Below are 17802 nucleotides of genomic sequence, written 5' to 3'. Positions count from 1 at the left end.
TGTGTAAATGAAGGTGCATGTCACTGAGTCAACGGTGTGACTCACTGGTGTGTTATTAATACTTTTGGACTGTGGCACAGAGAAAAATGCTGTTTCATGCTTTGACAGGTACAGTCAGTGATTTTTGTACTTTTAATGGGATTAATATGGAGAAAATTATATACTATCAACAGCCTTGCTACTTAATCCACCATTATTTGATCCTGTATGTATTTATCAGTCATTTGAGTTTCCTGTAGTTAATAAAACTTAACAGCACCGACACTTCAGGAGTGGTTACAAGTTAAACTCCAGTGCCCTCAGCTCAGGGTATTCCCCCTCTTGTCTATTTCAGTGCTCTCACAGGTCTGCGTCCATAAACCTAAATATGACCGGGGTGACGTGATGACGTCTGAGGTGACGTAAGGACGCAGTGCTGCGGCGTCCCACTCTAGGATCAACACAAATGCCGACCGACTCAGACCAGCGAAGGACTCATAGCCGGAGAACCAGCCGCAGCCAGTTCATATCATAATAAGATTTAGACATTTAACACTGTGATCATGTCGCTGTAGTTTCCGCGTTGCTCGATGTCGACGGAGCCGATTTGATTTAATAAATAGTGATACAAGACCCCCGGAGAGCCCCGAAACTCGGGTAAGCACTTTCTAGAAGCTACTCAGGCTAAGCTAGGCTAACGAAGTGTAGCCGCTAATGCTAACAGGCTGGCCATGTTGTTGTTGTTGTTCTTTTGTTTTACTTAAAAGTTTTGTCACTTGTCAGTTCACACATTTATGTTGAGATGATTTTGTGGAAAAGGCTTATTGTGGGCAAATAGACGATGGCGACATTATCGGCGACGAAACTGCAACTTTTAAGCTTAATTGTTTATAACTATTTGAACCGGCTGTTTGTTTTTAGCTGTTTGCTATCCTGCCAGCTATGCTTGCGTAATTTAGCTAACTGTTGCTGGTCATGGCTGTAAAGACTCAAACAATAGCTCTTCTGTGTAGCTTGGCATTGATGTGAGTCTTTTAAAATGCCGGTTGTGTCACTTTAGCATGCACTCATTATCCTATAATTCCCTTTGCAAAACTAACACAACCAGATAATCCCCAGGCTAATTATTCAGATGCATTTTCCTTGTGCCACCTTTCCTGTTTGTTAGCAAGCAGTTTGCATAATATATTGAGACTGTAACTTGTCTCCAAGCTCCATTAAGGTCAGTATGCAGAGCTTAAAGGTGAGAGGTCAGGTTTGCCCAGAAATCCTGGAGGAACCAGTGTCACCACGAAACCTAAGATGAGTGTTGTGAAACGTTACTGAACTGCCCAAAGATTAGTAAACACCTGTGAGACTAACTTAAGGAATAAGCTGAAGGAATGTGTTGGTTGTGGGTTGCATCAGTGTCTTGTTGGATAATGTTACGCCAGCATGTTCTGTTCCAGCCGAACTGCTCCATGTGCTTCCTTAAAAACAATGTTGTTACTGTGGCTACCTAAGGTACTTGTGAAATACATTTCTTCCTTTCTGGCTTTCTTCCAGGGTTGAACCCATCACCCCCTTTCCCTGCCAGACCCACTTGGGCGAGGATCAACACACTAAAAATGGAGACCCTCCACTCCCACTGCCTTAAATGCATCAACAGAAGATGCATGGTTAGACCAGAGACGGGTGTTTCCTGCGACCTCATCGGCTGCCCTCTTGTATGTGGGGCAGTTTTTCACTTGTGCAAACTAGACGAACACCGTCTGCTGTGTCCATATGAACGGTTACCATGCCTTAACAGCGGATTTGGCTGCCCGTTCACTATTCCAAGAATCAAGATGGCGCAGCACCTTGAGACGTGCCCGGCAAGTATAGTATGTTGTACCATGGAATGGAATCGCTGGCCTGTGAGCTACTCTGATCGCAAGTCCTATGAAAACTTGAGCAAAGACTTTGATGAGGTGGAGCAGCTAGACATGGCCTTGGCCCTGCAGGATCAGAGGATGTTGTTGGAGTCGCTGAAGGTGACGACCACTGTGTCAAAGAATGGAGACAAGGGGCTTGATGAAAGTGACAAAATGGCCACAGCATCAAGTCTTCCAGAGACAGTGTTAGGCAATGGGACAATGGAAATGGAAGATGAGCCCTACAATGAGTTGTATAGAGCCTCGGTGGAGACGAGCAGAAGTTTAGCAGTGGCCTTGGACATCCTCTCTAATTCCAAGGATATTGGTGCAATTGTTGGTAATTTAAATGGGGAAAAGGCTGACAAGAATGGAGCCCTCCACAATGGAGAAAATGGTGATAGTCATAATGTTTATGTCGCTGATGGCGGAAAGAATGTAGATATGCAAGGCAGTGATTCTGATTCAGAATGTGAGCTTGGAGCAGTAGGTGGAGTGGATTGTGCAGTGGGGACAGATGGAGAAGAAGACGGTATTGGCTGGGTAGAAGAAAATGATTTTGTAGAGTTGTTTTTTGAGGAGAAAGAAGATGTTATCGAGGAGCCAATAAATGATTCCAACCCAGTGTGGCCAGAGATGCCTCAGGATTACATGCCTGTTATAGCACTGGAACGTCCTGTGCCTCAACAAGCACAACTTTCACCTCCAATGCCATTCCTGCTGTCTGATCACATGAGAAATAACTTCTTACAACACTTACCTACTGAACTCAGGTATAGGTGTTTGGAGCGTAAACTACAGAATGTAGAAGTGCTCAGAGGAATAAGTATGTTTACATTTAATGGGCGTCGAGCTCTGCTGTCAGACCCCTACTTATTTCGAGCAAAGATGGAGGACAAGGCAGTAGACACGTCTGACCTGGAAGTAACGGACGACCCCATGGGCCTCCATGGCATCGATCTCATCACTGCAGCTTTGCTCTTTTGCCTGGGCGACTCTCCGGGAGGCAGAGGGATCTCAGACAGTCGGTTTGTTGATGGCTACCACATTGACTTTGGTACTCAGACTTTCTCCTTCCCCTCAGCCATTCTTGCAACCAACACCATGGTTGGAGATATCGCTTCAGCCTCAGCCTGCGATCATGCCAGCCCACAGCTCTCCAATCCAAGCCCCTTCCACACACTCCGGCTGGACCTGGTGCTCGAATGTGTAGCCAGATACCAAACAAAGCAGCGCTCCATGTTCACATTCGTGTGTGGGCAGCTGTTTCGGCGGGACGAGTTCTCGTCTCATTTTAAAAACGTTCACGGGGATATTCATGCCGGACTCAATGGCTGGATGGAGCAGCGCTGCCCCTTGGCCTACTACGGCTGCACCTACTCCCAAAGACGATTCTGCCCGTCTGTGCAGGGCTTCAGAATCATCCACGACAGGCACCTGGGCTCATTTGGAGTCCAGCCTGGTTTGCCCTTAAGAACTGGCGACAACCTTCACAGAAAGCCCCGCTGCTTTGGTTCTCAGTACGATCTGTTTAGCAGTCTTCCATTCGAGGTGTTGCAACATGTAGCAAGCTTCTTGGACAGCTTTAGCTTGTGCCAACTGTCCAGAGTGTCCCGCTCAATGAGGGACGTGTGTGCCAGCCTGCTGCAGATGCGTGGCATGGTCGTCTTGCTGTGGGAGAAGAAACCACGTGTTGATGGCACTCCTTCGTGGCAGATCACCGACAAGGTATGTCATTTAATCCTATTTAAAACATTCAATGTTTAATTCAACTTAAAAAATGTAACGGTAGGAGAATTTTCTGGACTCAGATTAAGTTTCTTAGATGTGCTTGTTGGATAGAGATGCATGTAGACGCCAACTATTTTTGTTAAGTGATTTATTTTTTCAGTCATTTCCAAAGTGAAAGTGTCAAACGTTTGCAAGTTGCAGCTACCTAACTTATTAAATTATCAGATTAATGATATTAATAATATGCAACGATTCTCTTTCGTTTGTCAATCAGGTGTGGAGATTCAGCACAGCTTTCGGTACAGTGAACGAGTGGAAGTTTGCCAACATCGCCAGCATGGCCGACCACCTCAAGAAGTGCAAGTTCAATACGATCACTCGTCGGGAAGAGGCGATCCCTCTGCCATGCATGTGTTTCACCAGAGAGCTCACTAAAGAGGGAAGGTGTTTACGTTCAGTTCTCAAACCAGTAGCATAAGTGTTTTTTTTTTCAAAGATGAAATCATCTTTTGGACATTTCTGAGACCATTAGAACTCAAATACTCATGTATTTTCCTCCAGTGTTTACAGACACGAGTCTCTTCCAGCCTCAAAATGATAGAAAACTTCTGAACGTTCTTTGCTTCGCAGCGGGAAAGAAATCCTCACCCATCAGTAAAACACAGCCGATTTATTATTGAGTGGAGAATGGCGTGCTCTGTAGCCTTGTATCTTCCCCTCTGACGGATTTATTAATACCAGTGTACTGAAGCTTTTCCCTCATCTACTCTGACGTTGTGTAAATAATCAGATGTTTTGATGTAGATTTTTTTTTTTATTTTTATATCAAATGTCAGTACTGTGCTACATTGGAGGTAAGAGTAGAGCCTTAACTTCTGAAACTTGATTTTCTAGTCATAAGGTTGTTCTAAACAGATTGTTCAGTGAGATTTCTCTGCTGCTCCTGGCTGGAACAGCGGACTGGTATCGTGCACGGTTGTGTTTCTCCTGATACTTAGAGTGACCACCACTTAGAGCTCATAGATTTCAAGGCTTTAATTCTGCGTGTTAAGGTCCTGTCCACACGTACACAGGTATCTGTTTAAACATAGCCTTTTCTATGTGTTTTGGCCTTTTGTACACTCCTTCCGGGATGAAGATGTATAGAAACTCGAGGCAGAAGCAGATATGTTTGGAAACGATGACACAGACGGACACTTTTTCTTCCTAATTGGGTGTTGGTTGTGTGTAGCATCATTGGCAGGTGTGAAATCGTAGTATGTGTTATGATATTGTGGAGTGTTTGAGTTTGTACATTGGAAGGAATGGATGTTATGGGCCCAGTGTCTATATTTAAAAAGAGAAGAAACACTAAAATACATTCAAGGAAGAGAGGGACAAAAATAGCTGCTGACAGTGTCTTTTATTGTTTCATTGCCCCGGGATAAAGGGATAGACGGTATTTTTATCTTTTTTACAACAAAGTCGACATGTAGCCTCGTTCAGATCCCTGAAGCATGTCAGCAGAAGTGGCATTCTTCTCAGAAAACAAAGCATTCGTGTCTGTATGTAAATACACTGTGAGTGTGCCTCTAAATCAGGCAAAGTAACCTGTAGTAACCCTCGCCAAAAATCACCTCCAGTACCACAAAGGCTAGAATGGGGATAGACAATCCGCTTCCTGTTGTACGTGAATGGACAGACGATGCCTAAACACTCGTCTGGACAGAGGTTGTTTTTGCTTAAAGACCCGTTTCTAACAATACCAGTGTACGTGCAGACTGGGCCTAAGACTGACCAAACATCTGTGGTAGCTGTGCACAATGTTTGCCATCTTACAGGATGGTCATACTGAATTCACTGTGGGTGTTTTTGTTCACCAGCACAAGAAGTTTCACCATCATCATCATCATCTGTGGTGTTTTTAAATGACAGCGTGTTTTGTGGTTTGGCAGGTTATATGCGTAACAAAAGGTGGTCCATCCTCTTCTCTTAACCTCACCTCAGACTAATGGGCTGGCGCGTTAGTCAGGTGGGAGATGAAAAACACTACTCACATTTTTAGCTGTGGTTGACTTGTGGTTTGACTGTTCTACCAGCTATTTTTACAGGTAACCAGCAATTGTTTCTGGGCTGTTTTTATATATAATAAAAAACAAACAAACATGTAGCAATTAAAACTATGAATGTACTCAGTTAATATTAGACTCCACCAGTGAGCAGAAGAGTCAGCGCCAGACCTCATGTGACCCTGCAGGTCAGGTGTTAAGAAATACAGAGGACACATGCTTCCCTCCAATAACGAGCATCACTAATTATGTTCATAGTCATTATTTATCACGGTTGCGTGTCCACTGTGTTCAAATGATGTTGGCGCCTCAGGGTTGTTGCATGAAGATTTGTTGATTGCGCGTAGACGACAGAATAGCAGATAACGGTGCGACGACTCGTCAGCTGCCTGATTACTGTGGCTGACTGGCGTATCACTCAGTATTATAACATAACAGTGTGTGTTGCAGTGCTGGACTAATGAGATGTTTTAAAGTTTATCGCCTGTCAGGGTCGTGTTTAACTGAAAATTGATGTTTTTAATGGACTGATCAGACCGTTTTAATTTGGATTAAGGGGTCTAACAACACAGGAACAGAGTTTTTTTGTATCCCTTTTGAGAAAAAGGCTTCTGATTTTTTTATGACGTGTAAAGGAAATGGGTTGAAAATGTTGCAGAAAAGTACAAAATGGGTATTCCTTTGAGAAAAGTGTGATTTTGTTGGTTTTTTTTATATTTAAGTTTGATGTAAAGCCCCAGTGATTTCAGGACTAAGCTGTCTTTTTAATCTAATAAGTCACAATTTGTTTGGTTTATTTCATTTTTTTTTGTACTGGTACTTTTATTTGGAAAGAAGAAGAATCTGCCTCTAATGTCTAGATTTGTATTTGAATTGATTTGCACATGAAGGCATGTACTGTAAAGTTGTAATCATTATAAGGGAGGGATCATCTTTGCTTTTGTAGCTGGAATTTTTTCCTCCCTCATGTTTTGCATGTGAGTTTGATGTATTTGGAAAAAAAAACCAAAAAAAAAATGTCAGTCTGGTTCCAAACTCATGTACTCGGTTTATCTCTCAGGCACGGAGCATTTTCATATCAACTGTTACAATTATTTTTTACTCTGATCACATGCTGTCATTCTTCAGGTTTAAAGGATGACCTGAGCATTAAATCAGTCTTCATATAAAAGTGAGACATTTTATTTTCTGCACACCTTTTTTTTTTTTTTTAGCAATGTGGTCTTTGCAGGCACCTGGTGTGTGTGAACACTTTGATCAGCATTTTAAGTTTTTTGTTTTCACTCCTGCTGAAGTGTATTTTTCACCACAATATGCCAGCTTCATTTGTTTGACTTTTGAAGCATTTTAATAAAAGAGGCTCAGTTTTTAAATGTGAATCATTTGTCCTTTTTATTGCAACAGGTCTCAGTGTGACTAAAGGTTGGAAATGTTGATATAATCAGCATGTATGTTTTCTTTTTGCTTGAGATTAACAGTGCTTCCTGTTCAAGGAAAACAAAAAGTTGACTTTCTAGTTGTGTGTACTGTCAAGTCTGTATTTAGGTCAGACACAGGATAATACATTCAAGGGAAAGGTGGTATTATCTGCATACTTGATTAATGTTCCCAGAAAAAAAGGCAACCATTCGATCCTACTGGGTCTCCCACAGGCTGATCTAAAGGAGCATGAAGTATACATGGTAAATAAGAGTTTTAGGAACTTAAATGTAATGTGATGCTCTTAACAAGGGAAAACAACAATCAGAAAGGTTAAATGGTCATTTTTGTGACATGTTCACATTTTACTGCTAGATGGCGCCAGATCCACACAGTTCTCCTCATCAGGTGACAGTTTGTCCTCACAGAAGTTTCCTGTGGTGTGAAGAGGTTCGGCGTCTGTGTCTGAAACACTGCGCATAGTAAAGACGGACAGCTGGAATCCAAGAAAACGAAATGTCAAAAACTGCCACAAAAACACTATTTGTCAAGTAAATGGTAAAATATTTGTATCATAAAAAAAACAAACAGTGGCACGATGTAAACAAACTGGTATTTAAATGGTTAAAATCCTGACAATCAGTGAATATTTTGTAGTTACTGTCAGGACTGATGTTGGTTTTGATACGAAATATTTTGTGCTAAATGTGGAGTAACTATTTTTGGGTTGGACTACCGTTTTGGACCAGATTTTAGACGCGATGCCGTGTGCTGTCTATATTTACCCCAAAATCCCCGTGACAAAGGGGAAACATACAGTCACTGCCTGCAGTTCATCAGCTGAGTCACAGTGTTTCCCCATCTCGGTTTGTGGTTCTCTTTGGCTTTGAACTGAGGATACAGCGATTACTGCGCAAGTTTTAGAGTCAGACAAGCCTGGCTGCAAACTTTCTGTGTGTGAAACATCGATATGCGCCAAACGGTGGCTGTAGTTTTCCGATTGATCCCAAATTTAGACACAATTATGTGTAGATATAATCTCAAGACTATTTTATAACGATGGCTAATAAGAATGTTCAAATGTAACTTCGCCTTGGTTTTAAATGTTTGTTGTTGTTTTTAAAAATATCAACTCAGAAAACACATCAGTCCACGTCTGTGGACGTCACGCGTAAAACGGTAAATCCTCCTTTTACGCGTAACGTTCACTTGAGTGGACTGATGTGTTCTCATTCACAGAAAATACAATTTTTTTAAAAAATGTTATTAAAATGTGGGAACACGTTTTAATTACACCTTCTTAAGTCGAAAAGGGTTTTTGTTTTGTTTTGTTTTGTTTTGTTTTGTTTTGTTTTGTTTTGTTTTGTTTTGTTTGTTTGTTTGTTTGTTTGTTTTGAGAAAATAAGGATTTGACATTTACTCCAGAATCAGCCTCCTGGAGTCGTCATGTAATCAATAAGGAACAAAAACTATTTTAGGAACCTGAATGTAGCGTGGATACTCTTAACAGAGGAAGACAAGAGAGATCGACTGCTTAACTCCAGTCAAAGGAAAGTTAAATGGTCAGTTTCGGGACGTGTTGACATATTTTACATGTTCTCTACTCCAGTGGACGTGACGCGTAAAAAGGTAAATTCTCATTTTACGCGTCACGTCCACTGGAGTAGACAGATGTGTTTTCAGTCACAATAAATAATATAATATAATAATGATGAGAAAAACACGTATTGATATCTGTATAAAGTTATTTATTCCAGTTCATGATCAGTGTCGTTGACACTATGCAGGTACAGGGGGAATGTTGTGTACATGAGTCCATACTGATCAGCTGAATGTCCTCCTCATCATGATTTTGTTATTAATTTATCATAACACGTCTCCAATTAAAATATCCGCTCTACCAGGAGTGGGGTTCGAACCCACGTGGACATATGTCCATTGGATCTTAAGTCCAACGCCTTAACCACTCGGCCATCCTGGTGTGTATCCCCCCACCAATACGTCATTGTTTCGATCAGACAAAAGCAAGCCCATCACGACGACGTCAGGACACCAGGTGGGTCTACCTGTGCGCCCTCGTGACGTCATCGCGCCAAGTCACGCTTCCAGTAAGTGCCCACCACAGACCGCACAGTGCTGCTGAGGAAGTACCATCATCATTTCAACACAGCAGCTTTGCTTTGAACACCCACTGGTGCCTGTCGCAGACTGTGGGAGCAGCCATGATTGTGTCAGCTGCAGATTAACTGGTGATCACTGGGAATCCCCCAGTGGCTGGTGGAGTGCCACGCTCACAGGAAAATGCAGCTCTGTTTAACTTAACTATCAGCACACTTAAAGGACAAGCAGACAAGGCCGGCTGTGCAAACAGAACGCACTCTGACCTGATTAGATTCTCATTCACTATTGTTGTCACGCTGCCCGAGCCAGCAGCCTTGTGTACATTGATTTGTGGGCTGTTTTGTATGGAGCAATCTGAGTCAACCTGCCCTACGATTCAAATCTGATCGACTCTGGTTGTGTGCCAGTGAATCAGTGGAACACGGGACTGTAAAGATGCTGATTCATCTCTGAAAAGTGGATGCAATATAACAGAATCATGATTAATCCCTAGCTAAACACGTGGGAGGCTGAGGTATAGTTACACAATCCACCCTAATCTATCTGTTTCTCCAGCCGACCACAATCTGACTGTGCTGGGCTCAGAGTGTTTCGTAGCTCTTCTTTAGAAAATGGCTGCAATCAGAAAGACATCTACATTCAGGCTGCGAAAGTTAGTCTGTATATATTAAAAAGCCACTCTCAGGCATTTATTTACATTACTTAAATATCTCAAACAACATCACAACATTTAAAGCTGAAATATTAAAGGCAAAGCCAAGCGTGGGGCATTAGATTACAGCCCAGCCGTCTTCACAGTTATCATGCAAAACACAGTTCTCAGTCACAAGCAGGAAGCGTAACACCCATATCTGAGTTTACACATTTGAATATGGATGTGTGGTTTCATGTGTTGGCCTTTTCTCAGGCCGGCGAGGTGAAGAGTGTGAAATGTGGACATGATTTCTGCTTAAAGATACAGCTCACCCTGAAATAAAAAAAAGAAATCATCATGTACTAATGTACTACTATGTACTAATATTTTTTTTTTTTTCATAATTGATTTAAAGGGGGAAGTTTTGTAGCCTGCAAAAAACATTTCTGGAGCTTCACAGCATTCTTCTAAACATCTGAAGCAGATGGGGACTTGTTTTTTTTTAACGTGAGAAAACAACTGAAGTAAAACATAAAATGGCTCCACACGACAGAAAACCCTGAAGGGAGACTGATCTAAGTTTTTTTTTCTGTCCTGTATTCATGACTTGAGAACTGGAGGGTGGTAGGAAATTTTGCCAGGATAATCCCTCTTCATTATTTTGTTTTTCCATCTGCAAAACCAAGTGAGAAGATGAGTTTTTTCAAGATTATTTTGTTTTGTTCTAGTGCATTTTAACCTCAAGAGGCTAAGGTGCACTTTCCGGAAATATAGAAATATGGAAAATACTGAGGAAAATATTTGTTTTTCACGTTTTCACAGATGGATTATCCTGGCAAAACTTTTTTCTTCCAGCCAGTTCTCAACTGACAAACACAGGACAGGAAAGAATTTAGATCAGACTTAGAGGATGGATCACCTGGAAAACCTTTTTTTTTAAAACTCTACTTCAGGAGTTTAGGAGAATGCTGCTACTCTGTTTTGCTGTGCAGCTCCAGAAGTGTTTTGTGGACCACAAAACTTCACCTGACTTTTCATCAGCTCAGAGGGAGAGTAGATAATGACTGAATTGTTATTATCGGGTGAAACTGTTCCTTTAGAAATGGAGCAACTCTTAATTCGATCCAAATAAATACTCAAACTAAAGCAGCGATATTACAGGCGTCTCAGCACAGGAAGCTTATCTCAATATAATCGTGACATTGAGGAAAAAATGACACTGATGCCGCCTCAGTTGCAGCAAGGGAAGCAGCAGCAGAACAGTTTCTTGCACGGATTGTTCTTCTTGTATTTCACAGCTTTCTTGATCTGAAGTGTGGCCTTGGCAACATAGTCCTGAGTCGCACACACGTTCGCCTCTATGTTATCCACCATGCAGCCCTGCTCCTCCACCAGATGAGCCATCTGGAAGAAAAGCTCGTGGATGTCCTTGATCCGGCTCTCCAGCTCCAGAAGCTCCTTGTGCCGGTTCTCGATCTCGTTGAGAGCCATCTTGGCAGTCCTCCCCTCCAGGAGGAGATTATCCGAGAACACGTTCCACCTGCCCGTCTCGATCATCTCGTCGATCTGCTCCCTGGTCACCTCCCTGCCCATGATCTCGGCCTGCCTCTGGATGCGGGTCTTGCAGTTCTCCCTCTGGACCATCTCGGCCTCGTTGTACTCAGACATGGCATCGTGGAAGGCGGCGGTCAGAGAAAGGTACTGCGAACGCACCATGCGAGCCACAGCCGATGTCGGCCCGTGCTCCTCCTCCAGCTCTTTGCTCAGCTTCGCCAGCTTCTCCAACCGAGCGTAAACGGCCTCCCCTCTGGCCTTGATGTCTCGCCCGAGTGCGTTGGAGTCCCGCTTGATGCTGCTGATCCTCCTGACGGACGTGAGGAACCTGGTGTTCTGCTTCCCGAGGCGCTTCACGTCCATTCTGAGCAGCAGCATCTCCTTCCTCAACGCCTGCGCCTCTCTGTAGAGGCCGTCCATCACGTCCTCGCCCTCAAACACGATGGCTTGTTGCTCCAGATGTTCCTCACCATCCTCAGTGATTTGGTTGGGGTTCTCCACAAGCCTGTGCTCTTCCCCTGCAGGTTTGGAGGTCTGCAGCTCAAACAGTCGGTCCCTCATCTCACCTGCAAGAGGAGTCAGGAGCTTTTACAAAAGTATTTTGAAACCTGAAACATTTATTTATGATTCAACTTTTTAGGGTTAAATTGAGTATTTCATGTTGTGACAACGCTGTACTTATGGGCCGGTTAGGTCGAGGTGGACAAACCACTTGGTCAGGGTCAGGAGAAAACATGTTTTGGCTTAAAATACCTCTTATCCGACTGGAGATGTCAGCACTTCTCAAAAACATCAGTTTATTGTTGCTACAAACAGGGTCTCCTTATATTCAGTGGTGTCACTTCCCTTAACTGGTCCCAAACGTCAAAAAAAGTTCGGTAGCAGAGCGTTATTTTCTTTTCCCACATCATCTCTCGAGTCCTTAGATTTATTTCATGACCCACTGGAGGGACAAAATTATCTCCTGAGCTATTTTTCAATGAAGGAGAGGAAAAAGGTGCAATTTTAAGGATATTAATGGGAAAACTACACTTTTATTCCCTTCAGAGAAACAAATCAGACACACATGAGAGAACCTCATGTGTGTCTGATTTCACATGTGAGGGGAGCAACACAAAAAATACTCTATTACAAGTAAATGTCCTGAATTTGAAACCAAAGTAGAGGCACAGAAGTGTTTTCAGCTAAATGTACGACAGCAAAAGATCTGAACACGTCTTCCGCTTTTAATACTTTAGCAAACTCTCTATTCTCATTAAACTTCATTTGTAATAACTTTATGAGACCAGATAGATCAGTACGTGTTTGAACTCCTCGAGAGGAAACTGCTGGGTTATTTCCTCAGCTGTGACGTTTCCAGTGCAGAAGGTCATTAATCACCGGGCGTCGACTTCAGATTCAGTTATTTCCTATCGAGAAAAAACTGTAACAGAGCTTTAACCTGGTGATAGTACGTTAAACTAATGGTGTCTGAAGAAGGAAATAAGTCACATTAACAAAACTCAAGGCAGCATTTCACTCACAGATGAAAAATCAGGAGGAAAGAGAAGCTGGCGACAGTAACAAGCTGGTACAGAAGTGAGGCTGTATTTTATCCCATCTGATCTGAAACACATGTTAAAACACAGAGTGCACATACCTCACCTCGCTCTCCTCCGCAGCTTCTACACTGTCTAAGTCGCTGAAGCAGAGGAAGCAACCTCGAGCAGACTCATTTCCTCTTTTTCTCTCCGTTGTATCACCAAATTTCAACATGCACAGAAGTATGGCTGAGTGTCATGAAGGAGGTCTCGCTGCAAGTCACACACACACACACACACACACACACACACTCTACATCACACTGACACACACTCACATAGCTGCAGGTACCAACACGGAAGATCACGCCTTCTTCCCCCCCTCCACACTTCACCGCTCCAGGAAGGAGGGGGCCCGTCACACTCATCTGAGGGTGAATCTCACAGCAAGCACGTCTTTTCCTTTGATGGGCTATTTGCACACAAAAGTGTCTAATAAAGAGATCAGATGTTGTTCAGATTTCTGTGGGATCAAGCCCTTTATTGTCAGCATGAACTATGAGAGACACAAAGTTATTAATACTTGTTTAGAAACACCAAACAACTTAAAGTCTTCCACTAAGTGGATATAAAACACTGAAAACATTTTGACAAAACATAAAAACATTAGCCGTTATCATCCCCACATTAAGTTTAAATTGCATGGTTCAGGTTGGGGGTCAGATCAGGGTGCAATTTAGTTAAAGCATGACTGAAAGCTGATAAATGAACCTTGTGGTAAGATCGTTTTGTCAAAATCCAAACAGTTTTAGTGAAGAGACAGCAATCTCTTTAAAGGAACACTTCACCCAAAAATGGAGATTCTGTCCTTATTTAGCTACTCCCTCCCTCCACGATGGAAAGTTGGGTAAAGTTTCATAGTCCACTAAATATTTCTGTAGCCTCACAGCAAAACAGCGTCGCAGCATTCTCCTAAACTACATTAATAGATGGGGACTTGTTTAAAATATAAAGAAACAACAGACAAATGGGTCCATACAGCTCGTCCAGGTCTTCAGAAGCCCTGAGATCCCAAACTGGTTAGAAGAGACTTTATTTACATCCTTTTCAAATCCGAAATCTTCACTGTAGCTGTAGCTGTAGCTGTAGCGCCCCCTGTAGTTGGGGCCAATTCACAGTTACTCTTTGGTTTGTTGTGAAGCTCCGGAAATGTTTTATGGACTACGAAACTTCTTCCGACTTTTAATTGACGTGAGGATGAGTAAATGATGATTGAAGGTTAATTTTCATTTATTGCTTTCAAGCTCTTCCTTCAGACTTGTTCATTACTTTGTAGTGCAGTTTTTATCACGTGAACCAAAACCTCATTGGATCTAATCGTAGAAACATGGGAAGCAGCCACAGAACATCTTCTTGAAGGGGTTGTTTTTATCTGATGCCTTGGCTCGATCCAGCTGGGCTATCGCCTCCTGAGTGATCACTCCAGTGTTCTGGACGTTCTTCTGGATGTTATTGATGGCTGCCCCCTGCTCCCCCGTCAGCACCGCCACATCCAGAAACAGCTCCTGGATCCCCTCGATCCTCTTCTCCAGCTCCATCAGCTCCTTGTGTCGGCTTTCAATCTGCACTAACGCCGAGCGAGCTGTTTTCCCCTCCACCTGAGGGCTGAACACGTTGAACTCCTCGCTCTCCATCACCTCCTCCAGCTCCTCCACGCTGACCTCCCTGCCCACCACCTCCATCTGCCTCTGGATCTGCCGTTTACAAGCCTCCCTGTGGCTCAACTCTGCGTCGTTGTAGCTGAACATCACCTCCCGCAGAGCGCTGGTGAGACACTGGTACTGTGTTCGAGCAATGCGAGCTGTGGGGTCAGAGCTGCCACGCTCGGCCTCCAGCTCCCCTCTGAGGCTGTTCATCATGTGCAGCTGCTGCAGCACAGCCTCACCCCTGCGTTTGATATCCGCCCCGATTGCATTCGAGTCCCGTTTCGCTGCAATGGGGTACGAGGTCTTGTTTAACGTCTGGTAGTTCACATCTTTCAGCTCACTGATGTCGTTCTGGATCTGCTGGATCTCCAGACGGATCTTTTGGGCCTCCATGAGGACTCCATCCAGGTCAGGATGTGACGCTGCCGCTGCCTCTGAGAAGTTGTCCAGCTCTACCGGGCTGAAACCCTCAGGGTCCGTCTGCACCTGGTGGAGGTGTGTCAGCCTGTCTCTCATGTCTGAAAGACAGAAAGTAAAGAAAACGTTCATTCATCCGAGCTCCGTGAGAATCTGTCCGTCGTACTTCTAAAATAGAGCAGTCCAGGACCTTGAGGTCACAAGTTCAATTTGATAGATCACAAGATGATTAAACCTTATTAGCTGATCCACTTAGCGGTCAGCGCAAACACTGGCCACACAACATCATCATTATCACAGTGTGTTTAGGCTGCAGCCGTGCAAACTGCAGCTTCAAAGATATATTACATAAGCAAGCACGGCATATCACATGCACCTGGGGATACTTCCATCCAGTTTTTGAGGTAATAAAAACCAGGAAACCAAACACTTCCCATAACACACCTCATCTTTGCAAACATCTGCCACTTTAGCTGCTTAATGCTCCAAAATGTTCTCCAGCCAGCTTTTTGGTCATAAACAACCCACTTACTGAGGCCTTAAACAGCCCAGACGAAGAAAGACAAACAAACAAAAAAATAATAATGATTGGCTGTGAAAAACAAGCTCGCGCTTGTGTGAAATACTTCCTGAACATGACAAAGGGCCTCACACAAGCCAGAGCTCAGCAAGCACAGAACAATCAAACGCATTTGTCATCGAGATGTGGAACAGGTGTGAGGATTGTCTCTCTCTTCAGTATCTTATAATCTCAGATGAATGCTCTCGATCTGCCAGGACATATAATCTCCCTTCAGGACCTGCCAAACTAGTTTTAAAGCTGAAAAACTAACATATAAAAGTGTTCTAGCATGTACGCCAGTTGTTTTACTTGTTACTTGTTTTATTGTTTTTAAAGTGGAGCTCAACAAAAGCAGTAGAGGACAGAATCAATAATCCCAAACAGCCTGACAGAAAACAATTGACTTTTACAAAGTTTTTCATGATTTTCGTCACACTTTTCAACAAGAGAGCAAGAAAAGAGGCCTTGATGTCACGTTTTCTTACCTGCTGGAATTTCCTCTCACAATTTGTAAAATCTCAGACCAGCACAAAACACATGTCACATATAATAAACCTATAATGAGGATATAAATGTTCCTTACTTGCGTGTCAGTCTGTAATCAGTAGAAGGTTTGTAGTCTCGTCTCACACCGTAGCAAAGGCCGCTCATAGAGTTGGTAGTTCAGTCCAGCAGGCAGCGTGAAAGAGTGACGGATTTTTGGAAAATGTTGCCCATCATCACATCTGATGAGGAGGAAAAGGTTTTCAGAAACAACACTGTCTACATTCCTGTTGTGTCACATGACGTGGCGTGACGTGCTGTAAGATGACGCCAGGCCTCATCGTAAATGACAACTGATGCATCTGTCTGCATGTTTCTGCACTCAGCTCCTATCTAAGGGTTTCTTATACGTTTATATAGATTTAAGTCGTTTTTCATGTTTAGCAACACGTAATGTGATGACAGGTTGTGCGGATGGACTTGTGTTGACGTGGGACTTCAGTAGAGAACATAAAAGAAAACATGTATGATAATATCAAGGACAGAGAGTCAGCACAGTGAACTCCAAGAGCAAGTCAAAAATAAAGAGGAAGTATTTCAGATATGTTATCTGTCAGTAGGGTGGGACTGAAGTGTTCGTATGAGAAGTCTTGCAGAAGCTTTATGAAAAATAACTTTGTGTGTTTCTTTTAAACTGAAAATAACAGCATTCAGTTGACTTTTTGTGTACTTATCAGAGAGAAACCAAACAAATTCACACTCTAAGAAATATGAATTCTCTACTTAAAGTACAGTTAAAGGGTCTATATCAAGTATAGACCTTTAACTGTATTTCCCGGCAGCGTGCAGTGAAACCACCAGCTGTCAGGTGATGATCCGTCACGCTGAGAAGAAGAAGAAGAGAAGCTCGAGCACATTTGAACCAGGAAAATGGATGTTTCAGCGTGGGAAGATGTGCAACACTCACAGTCATTTCCACAGCCAGCAGTCGGTTTGTATTTGAAGTAATTTCCACCAGCCTCCATGAGTTTGAGTCACACTGGTTTTTTTTTTGGTTTTTTTTTTTCATAAATGTTTTTCTTCTTATTTGGAAAGCTGATGTGTGACCGAGCTGTAGATGAACCCTCCTCCAGTGAGCCACTGACACCCGATTCTGGAGAAAAAGAAAACGGCGTGACTGAGACTGAAAAATCCCCAACAAGAATACAAAAAACAAACACAATATACAGTAAGCAGCGATCAATCCAGTACAAGTAAACTTGAATTAAAAACAACAAAGAATTCCTGTGAATCTGCTAATTCAAATTTCTACAACCAGATAGTATCCACGAGTCACATGGGTGTTTTATGTGAACGCACCAAAAACACATCAAGGACACAATTGAATATCAGACCACATTCAGAGTCAGTTTGGTTCACACACACACACACACACACACACACACACACACACACACACACACACACACACACACACACACACACACACACTTGTCCGAGGCCACATACTCCACAACAAGGGCCACAAGGCCACAGCAGCAGGCAGAATTTCACGCTGTCTGATTTGGTTCACTGTGAAGCAAATTCTTTTTCTGGCCTCTCTAAACCTGCCAGTGTTCCAGTGTTAGCAGCAGATGATTGTGATGTCTCTGTCTGTTACAACATCCCAAGGCTCCCTGAACAAATGATGCAATTTTGAGAGTTGTTGAGTAAGGAGACGCTTTCATAACTTTGTG

The 17802-nt window shown here is 43.0% G+C and overlaps 3 protein-coding genes and 1 non-coding gene across 12 annotated transcripts; 1 reads left to right on the top strand and 3 right to left on the bottom strand.

The window, feature by feature from the left end:
- The first annotated feature begins 428 nt into the window (after window positions 1–428).
- fbxo30a (F-box protein 30a) lies at window positions 429–7029 on the top strand. Its single transcript, XM_037072108.1, has 3 exons — window positions 429–636; window positions 1525–3599; window positions 3877–7029. Exons 2-3 carry the CDS (start codon window positions 1587–1589, stop codon window positions 4078–4080), a joined length of 2217 nt encoding a protein of 738 aa, XP_036928003.1. The 5' UTR covers window positions 429–636; window positions 1525–1586; the 3' UTR covers window positions 4081–7029.
- A 1778-nt stretch (window positions 7030–8807) lies between these two features.
- stx11a (syntaxin 11a) lies at window positions 8808–13328 on the bottom strand. Of its 3 annotated transcripts, none has more exons than XM_037072588.1 (2): window positions 13023–13328; window positions 8808–11944 (listed from the first exon to the last, which is right to left on the bottom strand). In XM_037072588.1, the coding sequence occupies exon 2, from the start codon at window positions 11937–11939 to the stop codon at window positions 11055–11057; it is 885 nt and encodes a 294-aa protein (XP_036928483.1). In that variant the 5' UTR covers window positions 11940–11944; window positions 13023–13328; the 3' UTR covers window positions 8808–11054. The 3 variants fall into 3 exon arrangements, with proteins under 3 accessions (XP_036928483.1, XP_036928482.1, XP_036928484.1); XM_037072587.1 differs by having other exon boundaries at window positions 13018–13327; XM_037072589.1 differs by lacking the exon at window positions 13023–13328 and adding an exon at window positions 12902–12922.
- trnal-uaa lies at window positions 8968–9050 on the bottom strand. Its single transcript has one exon. It is a non-coding gene; the product is annotated as a tRNA-Leu (tRNA).
- Window positions 13329–13412: 84 nt separating the features above from the next.
- LOC119005098 (syntaxin-11-like) lies at window positions 13413–17167 on the bottom strand. 7 transcript variants are annotated; one of them, XM_037072580.1, is made up of 3 exons: window positions 17034–17167; window positions 16171–16308; window positions 13413–15122 (listed from the first exon to the last, which is right to left on the bottom strand). In XM_037072580.1, exons 2-3 carry the CDS (start codon window positions 16232–16234, stop codon window positions 14272–14274), a joined length of 915 nt encoding a protein of 304 aa, XP_036928475.1. In that variant the 5' UTR covers window positions 16235–16308; window positions 17034–17167; the 3' UTR covers window positions 13413–14271. The 7 variants fall into 7 exon arrangements, with proteins under 7 accessions (XP_036928475.1, XP_036928477.1, XP_036928476.1 ...); XM_037072582.1 differs by lacking the exon at window positions 17034–17167 and having other exon boundaries at window positions 16167–16304; XM_037072581.1 differs by lacking the exons at window positions 16171–16308; window positions 17034–17167 and adding an exon at window positions 15674–15929.
- Window positions 17168–17802: the final 635 nt, after the last annotated feature.

The sequence above is a fragment of the Acanthopagrus latus genome, chromosome 16 (genome assembly GCF_904848185.1).
Source record: "Acanthopagrus latus isolate v.2019 chromosome 16, fAcaLat1.1, whole genome shotgun sequence".
Taxonomy (NCBI): domain Eukaryota; kingdom Metazoa; phylum Chordata; class Actinopteri; order Spariformes; family Sparidae; genus Acanthopagrus; species Acanthopagrus latus.
Note: the sequence above shows the minus strand (reverse complement) of the source record. Positions and strands in the feature narration are given on the sequence as shown.